At 44.0% G+C, this 15164-nt stretch overlaps 2 protein-coding genes across 2 annotated transcripts in view; one reads left to right on the top strand and one right to left on the bottom strand.

Annotated features, from left to right (window-relative positions):
* Positions 1-3035: 3035 nt before the first annotated feature.
* On the top strand, positions 3036-4573 carry LOC128717908 (serine protease 7-like). Its single transcript, XM_053811584.1, has 2 exons — positions 3036-3853; positions 3967-4573. Exons 1-2 carry the CDS (start codon positions 3036-3038, stop codon positions 4571-4573), a joined length of 1425 nt encoding a protein of 474 aa, XP_053667559.1.
* A 5090-nt stretch (positions 4574-9663) lies between these two features.
* The window catches only part of LOC128707195 (uncharacterized), a 34959-nt gene continuing 29458 nt past the window's right edge, over positions 9664-15164 (bottom strand). Inside the window, exons 4-6 of the mRNA XM_053802144.1 lie at positions 11364-11626; positions 11156-11248; positions 9664-9774 (exon numbers count right to left, since the gene is read on the bottom strand). Of these exons, the coding sequence (XP_053658119.1) occupies positions 9664-9774; positions 11156-11248; positions 11364-11626 (467 nt within the window). The remainder of the gene's footprint in view (positions 9775-11155; positions 11249-11363; positions 11627-15164) is intronic.

The following is a 15164-nucleotide window of genomic DNA, read 5'->3' on the forward strand; positions in this document are numbered from 1 at the left end:
GAGAAAATTACCAACAAACCGAGATTTTCTTCCCGTTGACTCTACCTCACCCGGTGAAATGCTACCCTCAAACTCACTCACGCACATGGACGGCGGAAGCTCACGTAGGACAGGAGGCTTATAGCAGGCACAACGGAAACCGGAAGCACCGGATCTCTCTCTGGTGTGACTAGAACCAGATCGGATCGGGTTTTGTTTCAGCGATGTATGTAAAATGCTGCGCATCCCCCGGTGCGATGCATCGTGCTTCGATGTTTGGCTTCCGGTGTCGGGAAAGTGTGCAAATAGCTACGCAAAACCCGGCCGCTGATGGTCACCGTTAGGGAAAATCCACCTCACCGGTGAAGCTACGATTTGATGTACGGGTACTTGTGGGGGATTAACCAAAAGCGAACGAAAAAACACTCCGTTTGGAAATGTTCGATGGCACTGCTATAGACAGTGGAGTGGTTCCGGAGGGGGGTTCAGTTTGCGTAGCTTTAACGGTAAGCTGTGCCAAATGCTTTCACGCCAGCGAACGGTCCAGGTAACGCGTTGCCGTTCTTTAATCTTTCGCAGTTTTGCCTGCCACAGCTTATAGCGGCAAGCGTAAGCCGATTGTAAAGCGATGTAATTCACCGACTGGCATTGTGCGTGTCAGACAGAATATCCGAACTCACTGTAGAATTGCTGAGGCTTTATGATGTTCGGTTGGTTGGGTATATGGTGAAGTGTTTATAGATTTTGTAACGCTTTGTGCATAGTCAACTGTATCTAAAGGAGCAACAAAAAATATTGTCAATATGAGATAAAATTATAAACAATGTAGGTAATTTAAATTTCAAAGTTTTATTAATTCAAACGTGTTTCATTCAATGATAGTTGCAATGCAGTTGCTGTTCATCATAAATAGACGAAAAAATCTCAATGAAAAAAAATAGCAAAACTTTAAAACGGGAGAAATTTACAATCTTTTTGTTATTAAAATTATGAAATTTAATCAAATAATCAGTTCTGACGAATATTCAGAATAAATTATTCAGAAAAACTGAAAGATGTTTGCAGCACAGTTTGTCCTCTATGTCTTTGAAAGATGAACAATCAAATTTCTCCAAGAACCGAAATCAAAGAATAGTTTAATAATCGATATGTATGTTGAAATATTCCACAACTATCATCGGTCCACACTAAAACAAACGCTTATCAAATCGATATATCGTATATAATAGATAAGCAGTACTCGAAGAAATGCACGCGCTTCATCATCGGAGCTTCATTTGTTACACAAGTTTTTATTTCAACTCTTCAATTTAAAGTATAAACGACATGTCTAGGGAAACCGGATTTACACGAAAACTCTATATGCGCTTGAGCGTTCGGACCCAAACAACAGCGTAAAGCGGACAGGTGCTGCACCTCAAATCGTTTTTATCGTCTTGTGAAACCGTATGAGTTAAAAACAGACAGCAATTTTCCATACGACATACCTGGAAAGCCCAACACTGTTCCGTGTTTTGTAGCCATCCGTTTATGAAATGTCAAAATTAACAACGACGTTAATGGGCAATGTGAAATTACTACTACTAAAAAAGTACCGCAACTGCCTTCGAGGTATAAATCAAACACACCGGAGCAAAAATAGTTTACATGGCGAGCCACTTTGTATTTAACCGATATAATCGATTTGGTTTTTTTTTCAGTCTCCTATCTGAAACCAAAACCGGTTGTTGGAAACCGGTCACCTTCGAAGTTAGATTGACCATAACAAAAGTTCGCATGCTTTGGAGCATATGGAGCGCTATCAGGGCAAAGGGAGAACGAAAGAGATAATAAGAAAAAAATAGAGAGAGATACAGAGAGAGAGAGAGAGAGAGAGAGAGAGAGAGAGTGAAAAGTAGTCAGAAACTGTTTTGATGTTATTCAAACTAATATATTATTATGTAATGTATTTAAACATTGTCTTATAACACTAAAAACCGACCTAAATTAACTTAACCAACCTAATTTAATAATTTTTTTTGAGAGAGGAAAAACCTAACTAATCGCAGTAGGAATTCACAAGAGAGTGTGTCGCACTGCAGCCGATTCCGTTGTTAACTTAGCTGCCAACTAAAACGCTCCTGATCTTGTGTGATTATACCAGCAGTAACGCTGTACGGAAATTGCACCTTTAATAAGCCACATAATTATATGCTTTAAACAAATTTAACTTCTCTGTTGCAACAGTTCGTTCCGTCGCTTCAATGTGCATTGGGAAAAACGAACAACTTTGTCCAGTATAAAGCTATTGCATCGTATCCATTTATTCAGGACCTAGGCAATAGATGTACATTGCGCTAAGATGATCCATTATCAGTTATAGAAGTCTACGGTAAAAAGTGCTCTCTACCAGCACGCAAACATTGGTTTTTTGAGTTTTGTTCTGTTTTGTTCCAATCTTGGATCTCTCTTTCTCAAGATATACAAACCGTGCGAAAGGGGATTTCCACTATGGCGAAGTTATTTGTCCGAAAGAGGGCCATCTTTCGTCATGGCTTAGCTGACCTCGAAGAAGATCATCACCAGCAACCAGTTTTAGTTTCATCGCTGCTGTTGAACACAACACTGGGTAGAAGCTTACGTGCGTGCTTCTCCATTAGTGTTTTTAGATAGGAACTCAACTTCAATATAGGAAATATTCGGATGTAAAACATTAATGCAAACGCAGGCATACACACATTACCAGTGGTGTAGGATGGGTCGCGTAAGGTACTGTGCACTCCCGATTATATTGTTGTGCCTTTTGCTGGTGGTAGATTTAAGTTCAACGCAGAGCTGTGGCAAACGGAAGGTGGTAAATCAACTGATTGTGAACGGAACCGCAGCTAAGGATGGTCATTGGCCATGGCACGCGGCAATTTTTCACAACAAAGGCTTATCAAACGAATATGCGTGCGGAGGAACAATTTTGGACCGGAATACCGTTCTAACGGGTGAGCCGAACACAAACCAGTTTACAAACCTTGACTTTTTCATTGATGTTTTCCCATTTGTCGATCCTAGCGGCTCATTGTGTGATGACAACGCATGGTCTTATTGCGCGAAGACGTCTCGTAGTACAAGTTGGACTAAATCGTATCAGCGCAGCTGATAACCGCGCACAAAACCATAAAGCGTTCGAGTTGATCGTGCATCCGGAATACAGCGTCAACAGTATCCGACACGATGTCGCTCTGATTGTGCTCGAAACCGACATCACCTACACCGACTACATCCAACCGGTTTGCTTGTGGAATCGAGACGATGATTTGAACGCGATCGTTGGCACCTGGGGCACGGTGGTCGGATTCGGTATTGATGAGACCGATGAGGTTTCCGACACACTGCGTGAAGCTAGCATTCCCGTCGTTAACCACATCACCTGCATCGAAAGCAACCGAGAACTGTTTGGCTCACAGCTTACATCGAATATGTTTTGTGCTGGCAATCGTGATGGGATCGGGGCGTGCAACGGCGACAGCGGAGGAGGTTTATTCTTCAACTACAGTGACACCTGGTTCATTCGCGGAGTCGTGTCTTTCACAAAGCCTCGTCAATACGGGAATTATTGTGGTACGAACGAATACACCGTTTTTACTGATGTGGCGAAATACTTGAGTTGGATCGAGCAACAGATGGGTGGAAAAGATGGTCAATCGATTGCGACAGGGATTGCAAACGGTCATAAAATCGGGTTGCTACCGATGTCAACCTGTGGTCCCAATCCGTATGCAAGCCGGGAAGAATTATCAAAGCCGGTTCTGCTCGGATATCCTTGGGTGGGTTTGGTAGAGTGTACTGCAAAAGAAACGTTCGAGAAGCGTATAGTATGTGAGGCAACTTTAATAAGTGACTTGTATTTAGTCACTGTGGCCCATTGCCGGAGGCAAATACAAAATTGCTTTATGTGCGTGTACCTTAGTGTTTGCACAGTTGCGTTCAAATTTTAACGCTTTTCTTTCATTGCAGATCATCCGTACTGATGGGGGAGTACGACATAAACTCGCCGAAGGATTGTTTAAATGTGGATGGACAAATGGTATGTTCGCCTCCCGTTCAAACGCTGCGCATCGAATCAGTAATTGCACACACGGGCTTCAACAGACCGATACGTTTTGCGGACGATATTGCACTCATACGATTGCGCGACCGAGCGGACACTAGCTGGAGCAATGTGAAACCAATCTGTCTGCCGGTAACGAGTGAGCTACGCAGCCTGAAGCCAACCCACGTTACACTGACCACATGGGAACTTTTAACAGGTGGCAACTTGCTGGAAAGGACACTACGCGAGACTATCGATACGACCGAATGCGAAAAGTTGCTTAGAGATAATTTTTTAATCGCGCGGTTAACGGCACGTCAGATATGTATCAAGCCCCATCTAAACTCGGACTGCAAGCTGTCCCTTTCAGGGGCTCCACTGCAGGTTGTGCAGAAAGTGCAAGGCGAAAGTCGATATGTGTTGTATGGCGTGGCGTCGGTGGGACCAAACAACTGTACGGATCCTATTCCAGACATTTACACGAACATTGCCAGCTACGTGGATTGGATACTAGAAAACATACAAGAATAGTATATGGAATACGAACTACAGACAACGAATATGCAAATAAAATGGCAAATTATCTTACACTATGTGCTACCCATATTGCACCTTAAAACAATTAACAATCGAACAATCGAACAACAAGATCGAAATGCATGGAATCGGATGCCTCGGATTATATATTCGGATTTTAACTGTTATTCTCTACTTTAAATTACTGTTTCAATTTCTGTAAATGATTGATATTAATGTGGTTTTTCAAAGTGGTATCGATAACGAGGGAAATATGCAATGATAATGACTAACGTAATACATGATAGTGATGGTAGATAGAAAACTTTCAAGGCTACCACCTAACGTCGTCCAAAACTTCACCTATGACAGGTCAAAGATAGGGCGCAGAAGTGCTTGGCCTAAACCGGCATGGAACCGCCATCGGCACAGAGCTTCTTGGTAGTAATAAATCGACAACAGCAATGATGTTAAAATACGCGCTAAAGAGCGGGCTGCCAACCGGTATTTCTACAGTCTCAGGAAATAACACCATTACTCTACCTCATCTAGGGAGATCAACTCAAGTCCTTTACTGGGTTTTCCCAGTTTCAAACATTGTCCTTGTATGGGAAGCTCGTGTAGATACACGAAATTTTTACACGGAATGTAACGTATTCCATCAAAAAATTAAACAAATTTCTGCGATTTTTCATACGAATTACACCCACCTACATCATGAGAATGCAGCAATGTTTTGTGTTTTATTTGTATTCTTTTATTCTTTTCCTGAAAATTGCATTAACCAACAAAACAGTGACAAAGTACCTGGCAAGATGGACTTTGTTTTGTGAAAGTGTTTGTCATGGCCAGTCGTATTTCACCTGCAGACAATCTTCCAGGAGGGCATAATTGAACCTTTTTAGCGCCTTCGGTTTTATATCTAAATTAGGATATCTAAACCTAACTTTTCACATAAGTAATTAATATCATTCCTCTGATTGTGCTTTGGTATCATTAAACCTAATGCAATGACTAGTTCTATTAGAACGATTCAAGAAGCGAGAAGCGAAAGTGACTGCTTCGTAGGGTTCAAAATTCTAATTGGTGGTTGACAGCTTGTAACAAGTATTGCATAGTTTCAGGCGTGCACAATTCAATATGAACTTCGCAGGAAGTCATCGCAAGCAACCAATATAAACGTATAAGTATTCATAATTCAAACACATTACATTCAAATAATGTACATAAAGCTTCATTTTCTAACGCTCTTAGTAAAAACACTGAATATTACTAAAAACATACCGACAAAATAAAAAATAAATTAGCATCCAAAAGCATTTTCAACGGCCAACAGAATGTAATGCAAACCAGACGCTCCGTATGTAAACTTTGATTCATTCTTTAGTGTAAAACAAAGAATAAAACACTCAAACTAATGTGACTGAAGTTCAGCTCGGTATCACTGCAAAACGGAACACCTAGCCGGTATGGGTTACCACTACCGTGGGCAGGTGATCCGACCCTGCGACAAAACACTCACCATCATTCCCTCCGAAAAGTGTATTGTCTCGTCGCATTTGCCACATTTTTTACCGTATCAAGTTTCCCATTGTTTTGCATCTTGGTTCTTTTATGCTGTTTGGCGTCATTGTTATCAAGTCTGTGGTGAAAACTCGCACAAACTAACCGCAGGCTATCGGGTTTTATTTGCTAAATTGGAGACCAGCAAAAGAAACTTCCGTGGGCCACAAAAAAAAACCGGAAAGAATGGATCCATCCCAAATTTACCGTCGGCAAAACTTTCACTCACGGTGTAGAAAGGGATAATGCACGATCTTTGACAACACTTCTTCCATGATCGGAGGGAAAGTGGTCGGGAAACAAGCACCACCCGTGAAAAAAGGGTGTTCCGCTGCAGTAGATAAGAACAATTGAACGTAAAACTCACCCGGTTTCAATAAGCTCCAAAGAAACTCTTTGGAACGAACCATTCACTCCATTGATTGACGGAAAAGGATTTCGTTTTTTTCGGCTTTGCCTTGAGGTGACAGGTTGGCCGATTGTTCGCGAAATCACTATTACCGTGGCTGGATGCTACTGACATTCCATGCGGTTGTCAAAGTCGACGTCGAGTGGCAGCGTTCCGTCAACGCTTACTCAGCTTCTTGTTAGCTCAACATCAATCGGTTTGTTCCTGTTACATTCAGCTGAATTCAAAGGACCGGATCGTTCGGGTGTAGGGCACGTGCAAAAATGCATTAAGAAATGGTTCCAATTGAACTCGTGCGAATTCTATTCTGCCGTACGGAGATGTGGACTTGGTCTTGATGTGTCGCTTGACTGTTTTTTTTTTTTATTTTGTTTCATGAACATTCAAAGCTGCCTCTTCAGGGATGAACAACGTGTTCCAAAAAAGAGTTGAAATAAATGAACAAAATGAATTCAAAACCACCGTATTAAATGGCTTACTGATGTAGAAAACAAAATCGCTAGAAACAACACGTTTGTTCAACCAATTTGTGGAATGTATGTCAGTTTAGAATATGGAACAAGATTGTACAACCCTGCCCCGAGCAGGGCCCAAAAGAGAAAACACCACTCGTCGGTGTATTGTTACAACTGCAATAGCTTTCACTTGTCACCTTCCGTTCTTCGTTAGCCGACAAAGCTACAATTATCCCTTCCCGGTTCCATCGTAACGGTGCACCCCCTACCCCACCCATGCCACCCATTCTTTCTGAATGCCAAGTGGATATACTTCCGGTTGGCTTATCGTGCTTTCGACCGCAGCGCCACGCCACGGTACAACGATACAAAGGCTGCAAGGACGACGATCGTTCCGCGAATTGTCCTTCGCTGACACTAAGTTTTAATCCGTATGTGTCCTCGCGTGAGTGCTTGCATGTTTGTGCGTACTTTTTTAGCGTTTTCATCCTGTACGGTCTATTGCTGCAATCCCGGACACCGTTTTGACGGTACTTTATTTTCTGTTCGAACCGGCTTCTCTGTCAGGATGTGGAGGACCATTTGAAAAAAAACAAGTCTAGGATTTAGATCGCTTTCTTTTTGTTAGTAGCTCTTTTTTATAGCTGGTCGCTCGTTCGTGTACGATTGTGTCCTTCGCTTTCGAAGTGCTGGCGTGTTCCTTTAACTGCATCCTTGAATCTAACCGATCCCGAGGTGTCATTCGTGCTTCACTATTTTTTCGCTGCCCGTCGTTCGCCATTTCACCCACACCAGCCCACACCGTTCGGGTGTCTTATTTAAGGTGTCCGGGGGTTTCCGGCTACTTCTTGCATTGTGCCCGTTCCAATCCCCACGTGCGGTCTTCGAACGTGTTCAAACTCAATTTTCAGCTTTCTAGTTTATTGACTTTTCGTCGAATTCACATCCAATTCCGTAAGCTGCGGGGAGCACGGAGCTGTGCTGGAATCCGTGTACAAGATCCGTGGTGAAGCGCATAAGAAGCATGATGGAGCGGATCAACGGAGAATGCTTCCCCGGTGATACCTCCTAGCCGGAAAAGTGACAGCTGTCGTAGCGGTGAATTGTTCCCAAGTTCCGTTTCGTTTGCCTCGAATGGTTTCGTCTGTTGTTTAATCGTGTCCTTTTTGAGTTTGTGTGTGTTTGTGTGGCAACTCCCACACTGGAGCACCGCTGGGATATGCCTGTCCCTTCACTTTCCTTTCTTGCCCTTCACGGTACTTCCCATGGTGGCAACCAAGAGAGGCACCGAAATGCAAATGCAAATGAGATCGAATCCGCTCCCCTCCGAGCGGATGCTCGCTGTGCCGATGTGCCCCGTGGTACACTAACGCGCTCCATTAGGCTTCCGACGAGTGTCAGGCGGGGAGCGATACCAGCCGGCGCCGATTGTGGTTCAGAAAGGTCCTTATCCGGTAGTTTTGATGGTGCGGCCGTCCGTGTGCTGGAGGTGGTTGGTTTTCGAAGCTATGCGAACATAATGACAGTTGGTAGGACGAGTTGTTACCGAGCGCTATGCATACAATAGGATCGCATTGCTACGCTGTTTACCACCACTTTGTTTGAAGGTGTGCCGAGCGGTGTATTGGCTGTGCAAATGGTAAGCTTTCGTTTGCAGGATTGTGTCACCTTCCATCCCTTCCTGTTTGGCGTGCACCATTTCCGGACGTGGTATTCGATAGCTCAAGACCACGAGCGATGATAGCGATTCGATAGCTTGCGACCCGTCACTCAGCAGCATGCGATAGGGCCGGAGTTCAAATGTGCGCCTGCAGGGTATGCAACACACATCGCACCGTAGGAGCTTGCATAGGAAGAAACGCTTTTAAGCGGCCACGCGAGATTAAACACCCAGCAACGTCTTTCGGAGTGGAATACAAAGCAAACGCGCGTATGCGCAAAAACATTATTGCTCATGTTTCATTAACCGGCTGTGCGATCAGTGTGATGACAGTATGTATTCAGTACGTTTCAACGATATTTTGGTGACCCTTCAACGCAGCATAATACCGCCGTGGGACGCACACGGCCCTCCTTATCTGTATGCTAATAATACCGGCACTAATCGAGCAGCATCTGTTTGTTTTGCCAGACCGGCAGATGCGTTCCCTATTCAATAAGCATCATCGTGTCGCGTCCGTATCTTTGAGTAACGTCTTAAACTATCCAATAACCTTACCATATGGACTCAGCATGGTTCCTAGCGGCCGTTTCGCTGAACGACAATAGTTAGATTAAATATCTTCCAGCCCTGTGCACCGTAACAGCACGCAAACAACGCTGCATTCATTGTGCACTGCAAGTCCTAATACTACCGTACGGGCGTTACGCGGCGTTACGCAACCTTCGGTCCTTTTATCTAAACATTATCTCACTTTTGATGTCTTCAATCGCGATAATATACAATGCGAACGATAGATTTTCCTAAGGCTATAGTGCAAAGCTATTCAATGTCGTGATCTGAGGCGTACCTGCGTGATGCTGTGAGGATTGTTTTATCTACAATAAACTCTACCACATAGTGCTCTACTCGTTTCTACTGCTTGTGTTTTGCTGGAGCGCAGCTCGCGAACCACTGCACATAGGAACAGACAGTCTTGATTTTGTGTGATTTGCTTATGTATTCTCAGCCAGTTCAGTCAGCAGGTCACACAGCATAATCGCTTCCACAGTGGCCGCTTCCGTTTGCTGTACTCCTGTGATTGCAGTGCGTCCCAGATGGCTGTATCGAAAACCTCCTTAATGTGTTCCTGCAACAAGACAAAACGTACCATTAAATAAGTGCACTCAGTTTATTTTTTCTATAACACTAAACGCGTCGGAACAAACTGGGTGTGACTAATTCACAATTTTGCTATCATCCAAAAATATTCCCAACAATGTTCGAAAGGAATTAAGACATCGTCCAACAGCACACACCAGCGCTGGTTGGGCCACTAAGTAAGTCCTTGTAGTGTTTGGCCAACACGGCTAGTTTCGTCTAGCTATTGCTCTTGTCGAAAGAATAACTAAATAAACGATAAGTTAGTTGACATCACATGCAAACACACAGCACACATTCACCCGGGCCACCTGCCACAGCTCTCACAGTTTGCTATTCGTGCAGAACCAGCTCGTGCCACGGCATTAAGCACACAGCACCATCACGCCGGCCCATAATCCCCAACGGTCTCTCGCTCCAACCAGCACCGGCTACTGAGCTGGCCTAACTGTTTCCGAATGTCAGCAGGTCGTCGCTTGTGCTTGCCGTTCCACCCATCCAACCCAATCAACCCCGTTCATGGGCGCGGAAAGGCTACGACAACCCGAGCGTCTGCTTGTCCGTTGTAACCGTGTCCAATGGACCTATGGTTTGCTTTCGTTGACAACTTGTTTTATTGCCGCATGGCCAGTTCACGGTACACGGGTCAAACTGGTCGAAGACGGCCCGAAATCGTGGAACCTTGAACAGGTGGTGGACACCGTGAACGGCACAGTGAAGTGAAGAACAACAACAACAAAAAAACAACCCTAAACGATACAAACAGACCGCTTATCGCTCATTCGCCCGTGAAGGATGACCTTACGGAATACAAAAACAAAACAAAATAAAAAAACACAAAAGCCCCTGCAGTCGAGTTCATTACGCTCCAGAATGTGGCTGTACAAGCGGACGCGGAAGTAAAACACACGATTCCGAAAACGGTACCCCAACACACGAGTGGAATGGGAGAAAAGCTCCAACCGGTTAGTTGCGAGCTAATATGTCGCTAGTCCCTGGTGGTGGTAAAAGTTGTAGCACGTGTCGCAAACATATCGGCAAGTCTGCTGACGACGGTGTACGTGGCAGGACCTGGTGTGTCCTTCAACGTGTAGCGTGATTTATGCGCTGCTCGCTTGTTTTGGAATGTGCGTGGAGTTTCGTCATGGATGTGCCAGTCAAATTGGGGGGTCAAACTTCAGATTAGCAATAACTTTCGTCAAGCTTTACTACAAGCGCTCAAGCCTTTCAAGGAATTTTCACAAAAGCCACATTCATATAACGACTAGTTTTAGGAATTAAAGTTGAGCAAGTTTGTTCTGATCATCATATTCGTCTCTCACAGCTGCACAGCTGACATCAGACATTATAAATGGTTTCACTATAATTACCTTCTTGTGTGACGATGTTTCAATGTATTTAGCGCCTATCTTTCGGGCAAAGTCCCATGCAGATGAGAACAGGATTGGTTTCTCGCCCTGAGCCTGAAATGAGGTGGAAGAAATAAAGGTTATTGAGGAGTGTCTCTTCCCGAGCCAGATGTGTGTGTGTGTGTTTTTTTTTTTTATTATCGTCGATTTTCTACGCCTCAATCATTACTTGTAGCTTGCTGATCGTATTCTGATCGTTCCGTAGATCTGATTGCGTCCCGACCAGCACCACCGAGACGCCCTTCAGCTTGCTGATTTCCGGTTGCCATTTGGTGGCCAGAGAGCGGAAGCTGACCGGCTGGACGACGGAGAAGCAGAGCAGGATGACGTCGGAACCGGGATAGCATAGTTGCCGCAGTGTGTCGAGCGCGTCCTGTCCTGCTGTATCGCACAGCGTCACACCGATCGGTCGTCCATCCACGCTGACGTCCACTGAAACGAAGAGGAACAGAGATGAAAATTGCTGATGAGATAGAGCACCACAAAGCACAAGCTCATCAATTCAAGAACTTATTCTCGGCTCGGCTAGCTTAACAAGTACCAGGAGAAGAGACGCATATACATGATGAGCGTGTTATTACGTACAAGCCTTGTCCCTGTGGGAGGAATTCTTCAACAAAAAAAAAAGTCCAATAAGCTGTCCTCTAGTAGCGAAAAGGTTGGTCTGGATTCAAGTGGTAGCCATCGCAGAAGAACTACACTATCTGCTAAGTGTTTTCTCCTTTTAATTCCGAACGATGCTACCTTTAGGATATAAGAAAAAAAACCTCCTCGAACCATTCCCGAAACTCAACTAAAGGCCCACTGCTGGGGTCTTATGCCAATCCAAGCGGAAAAAGTGACATAAACTCACTTACTAACTTTTCCCCCACAAAACGAGCACACGGGAAGGTTTGACACGAGAAACTTCTTCCACAATCGGTGTCGATCGTTGTCCCGTTGTCACATCAAGTTTTAAAATTTATTTCCAATTAACGAAATGGTCGTAAAATGATCGACACATTGTACCGCTCACTGGTTTTGTTCTCCTGCACGAGCATGGCATGGAGAGAAACAGACCCATTCAACACACACACACACACACACACAAGAAAAATAAACTCCACATTCTCAGCATCATCAACCCTACTTCAATTCTAAACATGTCTTATCACACAAAGCTCAAACAAGATCCAAAGCTTGAGGGTGGTACAGGGCAAAAAAAAGCTAAACTTTAAATCCATATTTTAATCTAAATAATGACCCGCAATCGAACGAGGTCCGACAGCCGGAAAACCATTCTCGAACAGCTCGCCTCAACGGCTCGAGGCGTGGCGGAATGGCCGATGGCCTTTGCCACAATGATGAGTTCCCGGAAGGGAGCAAAAGGGTCTCGTCGCATTTGTCGCACAGGTGGTGCGCATCGTTTGGGATTTTGGGTTCGGAACGTTCGATAATTTTCCCTTTTTTTCTTTGTTCAACCCACTATCACCGTGTTTTCCTTTCTTCTGTACGTGCTGCATTTAATGAAACCGATCTCAGATGGGAATCGATTAGAGAGTTGTCTGTGTGTGTGTGTGTGTGGGTGATTTTTGTTATTCAAGTTGGAATGAAGTCGTGACAATGAAGATGGGATCTGGAGTTTTTTTTTATCGCTGATAACTTTTTACGATACGAACGAAATGGGGTTCGAGCTGTGAAAAAGAATCAAATTTCGGGATTGATTGGGGAAGAAAAGTTTAAAGGGCACAAAACCGACAAATATTTTGGTGGTAAGGAAATAAATCTATGCTTTGTGGAATCTACGAAGTTTCTTATTCCTTTTGATTTTTTTTTGTAAATAAAGTAATACTAAATATTGTTTTAATCACTCAAGCAAAGATTACAGTTTTGAACGTTAAAGGGACTGTTAGTTACCAAATGTAACTATGTTTAAATAATAAGTTTAATAAATAACTACGATATTATTTGCTTGGAAGTTAAATAATATAACTTTAGTTAATTTTTATTAAATGTACTTATTTATTCTAAAACTTTCTACAAAAAAAAAATTAATTATCTTTTTAGTAATAATGAACCGATGAAAGAATGCTTGACGAGTCGTTTAGAAATACCTTTCGATACCTTCGCAAAATGTAAAGTGCACATGTGACTCAACATAACAACTGGCCATAAACTATTGGGGTGAAAATGAAGAGCACACAAAACAGCATGCATAAAAGCTGAGCAAGATAAGCTCGGCTTCTCCACTGTGTCATGGTCGCACGCTTTCAACCACAGCCGTATGCACCGAACTACGTGTAGGTGGTCGATTAAGCAAACGGATCGCCCGGCACCCGGCACTGTGGTGAGTCAGTCCATCGGGCATTCTTGCTCGTTAAGAGCTTTAAGCAGAACCGGTTCCAAACGTGCTAAACTCGAACTCGCCAGTTTTTTTTTTTGGTCCCAATATCTCCACATAAATAAAACCCATCCGCGACACGAGATATCTTAATAATGAACATTTTCTAGGTTATCGAATCGGTCATCCGTTGACAGAGTTCCTCACCTTCGGGACAGGCGGGCAGTTTGCTTGCAACCCGAAACTATCTGAACTCGAATGACCCCTGTTCGTGGAGGGAGGGGGGGGGGGGGATACGACTCCGTTTTGTTTTCGTTCCCTCATGCACCATGCTAGTACGATGCAACGGTGCCACACCACCACGGGACCTGTTCAGAAACCGTCAGGATGCACTTCGGAATCGATTTTGCATCGTTCAGGTTGCATCACCCAGCACAACAGCAGCAACATGGTCAATGGTTGCGGATGATATCAATGCAATTACCGCTCGTGCCTCTGGGGCGGTTTCGTCCCGCTATCCACTGTACCAACCCAACCAAGAGCCAAGCCCGGAGCGCCCTGTCTTGCGAATGTACCACACTTGCACTCGAGTGCTCTCGAGTGACGTTTCGAGTGGCCTGCATTTCGCATTTGCGTTCGGGGTCAGCGTCATGCGATTGCATTGAAATAGATATTGAATTATTTCGCTCGAGCATCGACTCGTTACCTCGAGCTGTGGTTGCATTTTGGGGAGGGTGAGATGCACCATACACCCAAACCCTCCTCCCCCCTACCCTTTTGCCCAGTTGATTCTCAGGGAAGGGAATGAAAATTCAGACGCCCTCGACGCCGGTGTATCGATACAAGTGAATGAAAAATGGAAAAACGATACACCCAGCCACCGGCGTACCGCAACACCGGCGAAACCCGGGACAGTGAGACGCAATTTCGATCGACACTCATTTGCATAAACGGGTGCAACCGGGCAGGTTGATTGACGGAAGAATATTATCGTTCGGTGTGACGGAAGTTGCACGCAGGCAAATGATGGTGCATCGGCATCAGCTGCACGGCACGGTACGGTTTATGTAAGCAAATCTTTTCAAGGACCGTGCGCGCGTAACGATATTTTAAGTGCGATATCGGCTCGGGGTGTTGCCATGCTCTGGAAACACGATATTCATAACCGTTCGATCGCGCTCGAGGTACTGTTGAGCTTTGTGGCCTCGTTAATTGTTACATTGTGAAGTAGTTCACAGTAATAGTTGATCTTAAAATTGAATATTCCAGTGGGTACTAGATGTATAGATTATGCTGTCGATCGTTATCCCAAATTTCACACTGAAGGGCTGTTAAAGGCTTCCAAATGTTTGGCCCTGTTATGCGTTTCGTGAAGAGCATAATAGTCCACCGCAGGTGAACATTCTGAATTCATCAAATTGATGTCCATAAATGGAGTAGTCAGTTCCTATAATCGCAAATGTCAAACGGTCATACATTCAATTTCGAAGTTAAGGGAAAACGTACGAACTTGTTCTTGGGAAAACTACTAAATATATGCAATAATGTGTAACAGTCGATATTTCAGAGAAAGAGATATTTCACATTTTGCAGAACCATAATTCATTTTATATTTCCAAAGCGCAATACTTTTAAAGGCCAAATAATTGA

The sequence above is a fragment of the Anopheles marshallii genome, chromosome 2, assembly GCF_943734725.1.
Source record: "Anopheles marshallii chromosome 2, idAnoMarsDA_429_01, whole genome shotgun sequence".
In the NCBI taxonomy this organism is placed as follows: domain Eukaryota; kingdom Metazoa; phylum Arthropoda; class Insecta; order Diptera; family Culicidae; genus Anopheles; species Anopheles marshallii.

Coding starts and splice junctions, on each gene's coding strand:
- LOC128717908 (XM_053811584.1), top strand. CDS start 3,036: ATGACAACGCATGGTCTTATTGCGCGAAGACGTCTCGTAGTACAAGTT. Junction 3,854..3,966: donor GCAACTTTAATAAGTGACTT/GTATTTAGTCAC, acceptor CTTTCATTGCAG/ATCATCCGTACTGATGGGGG.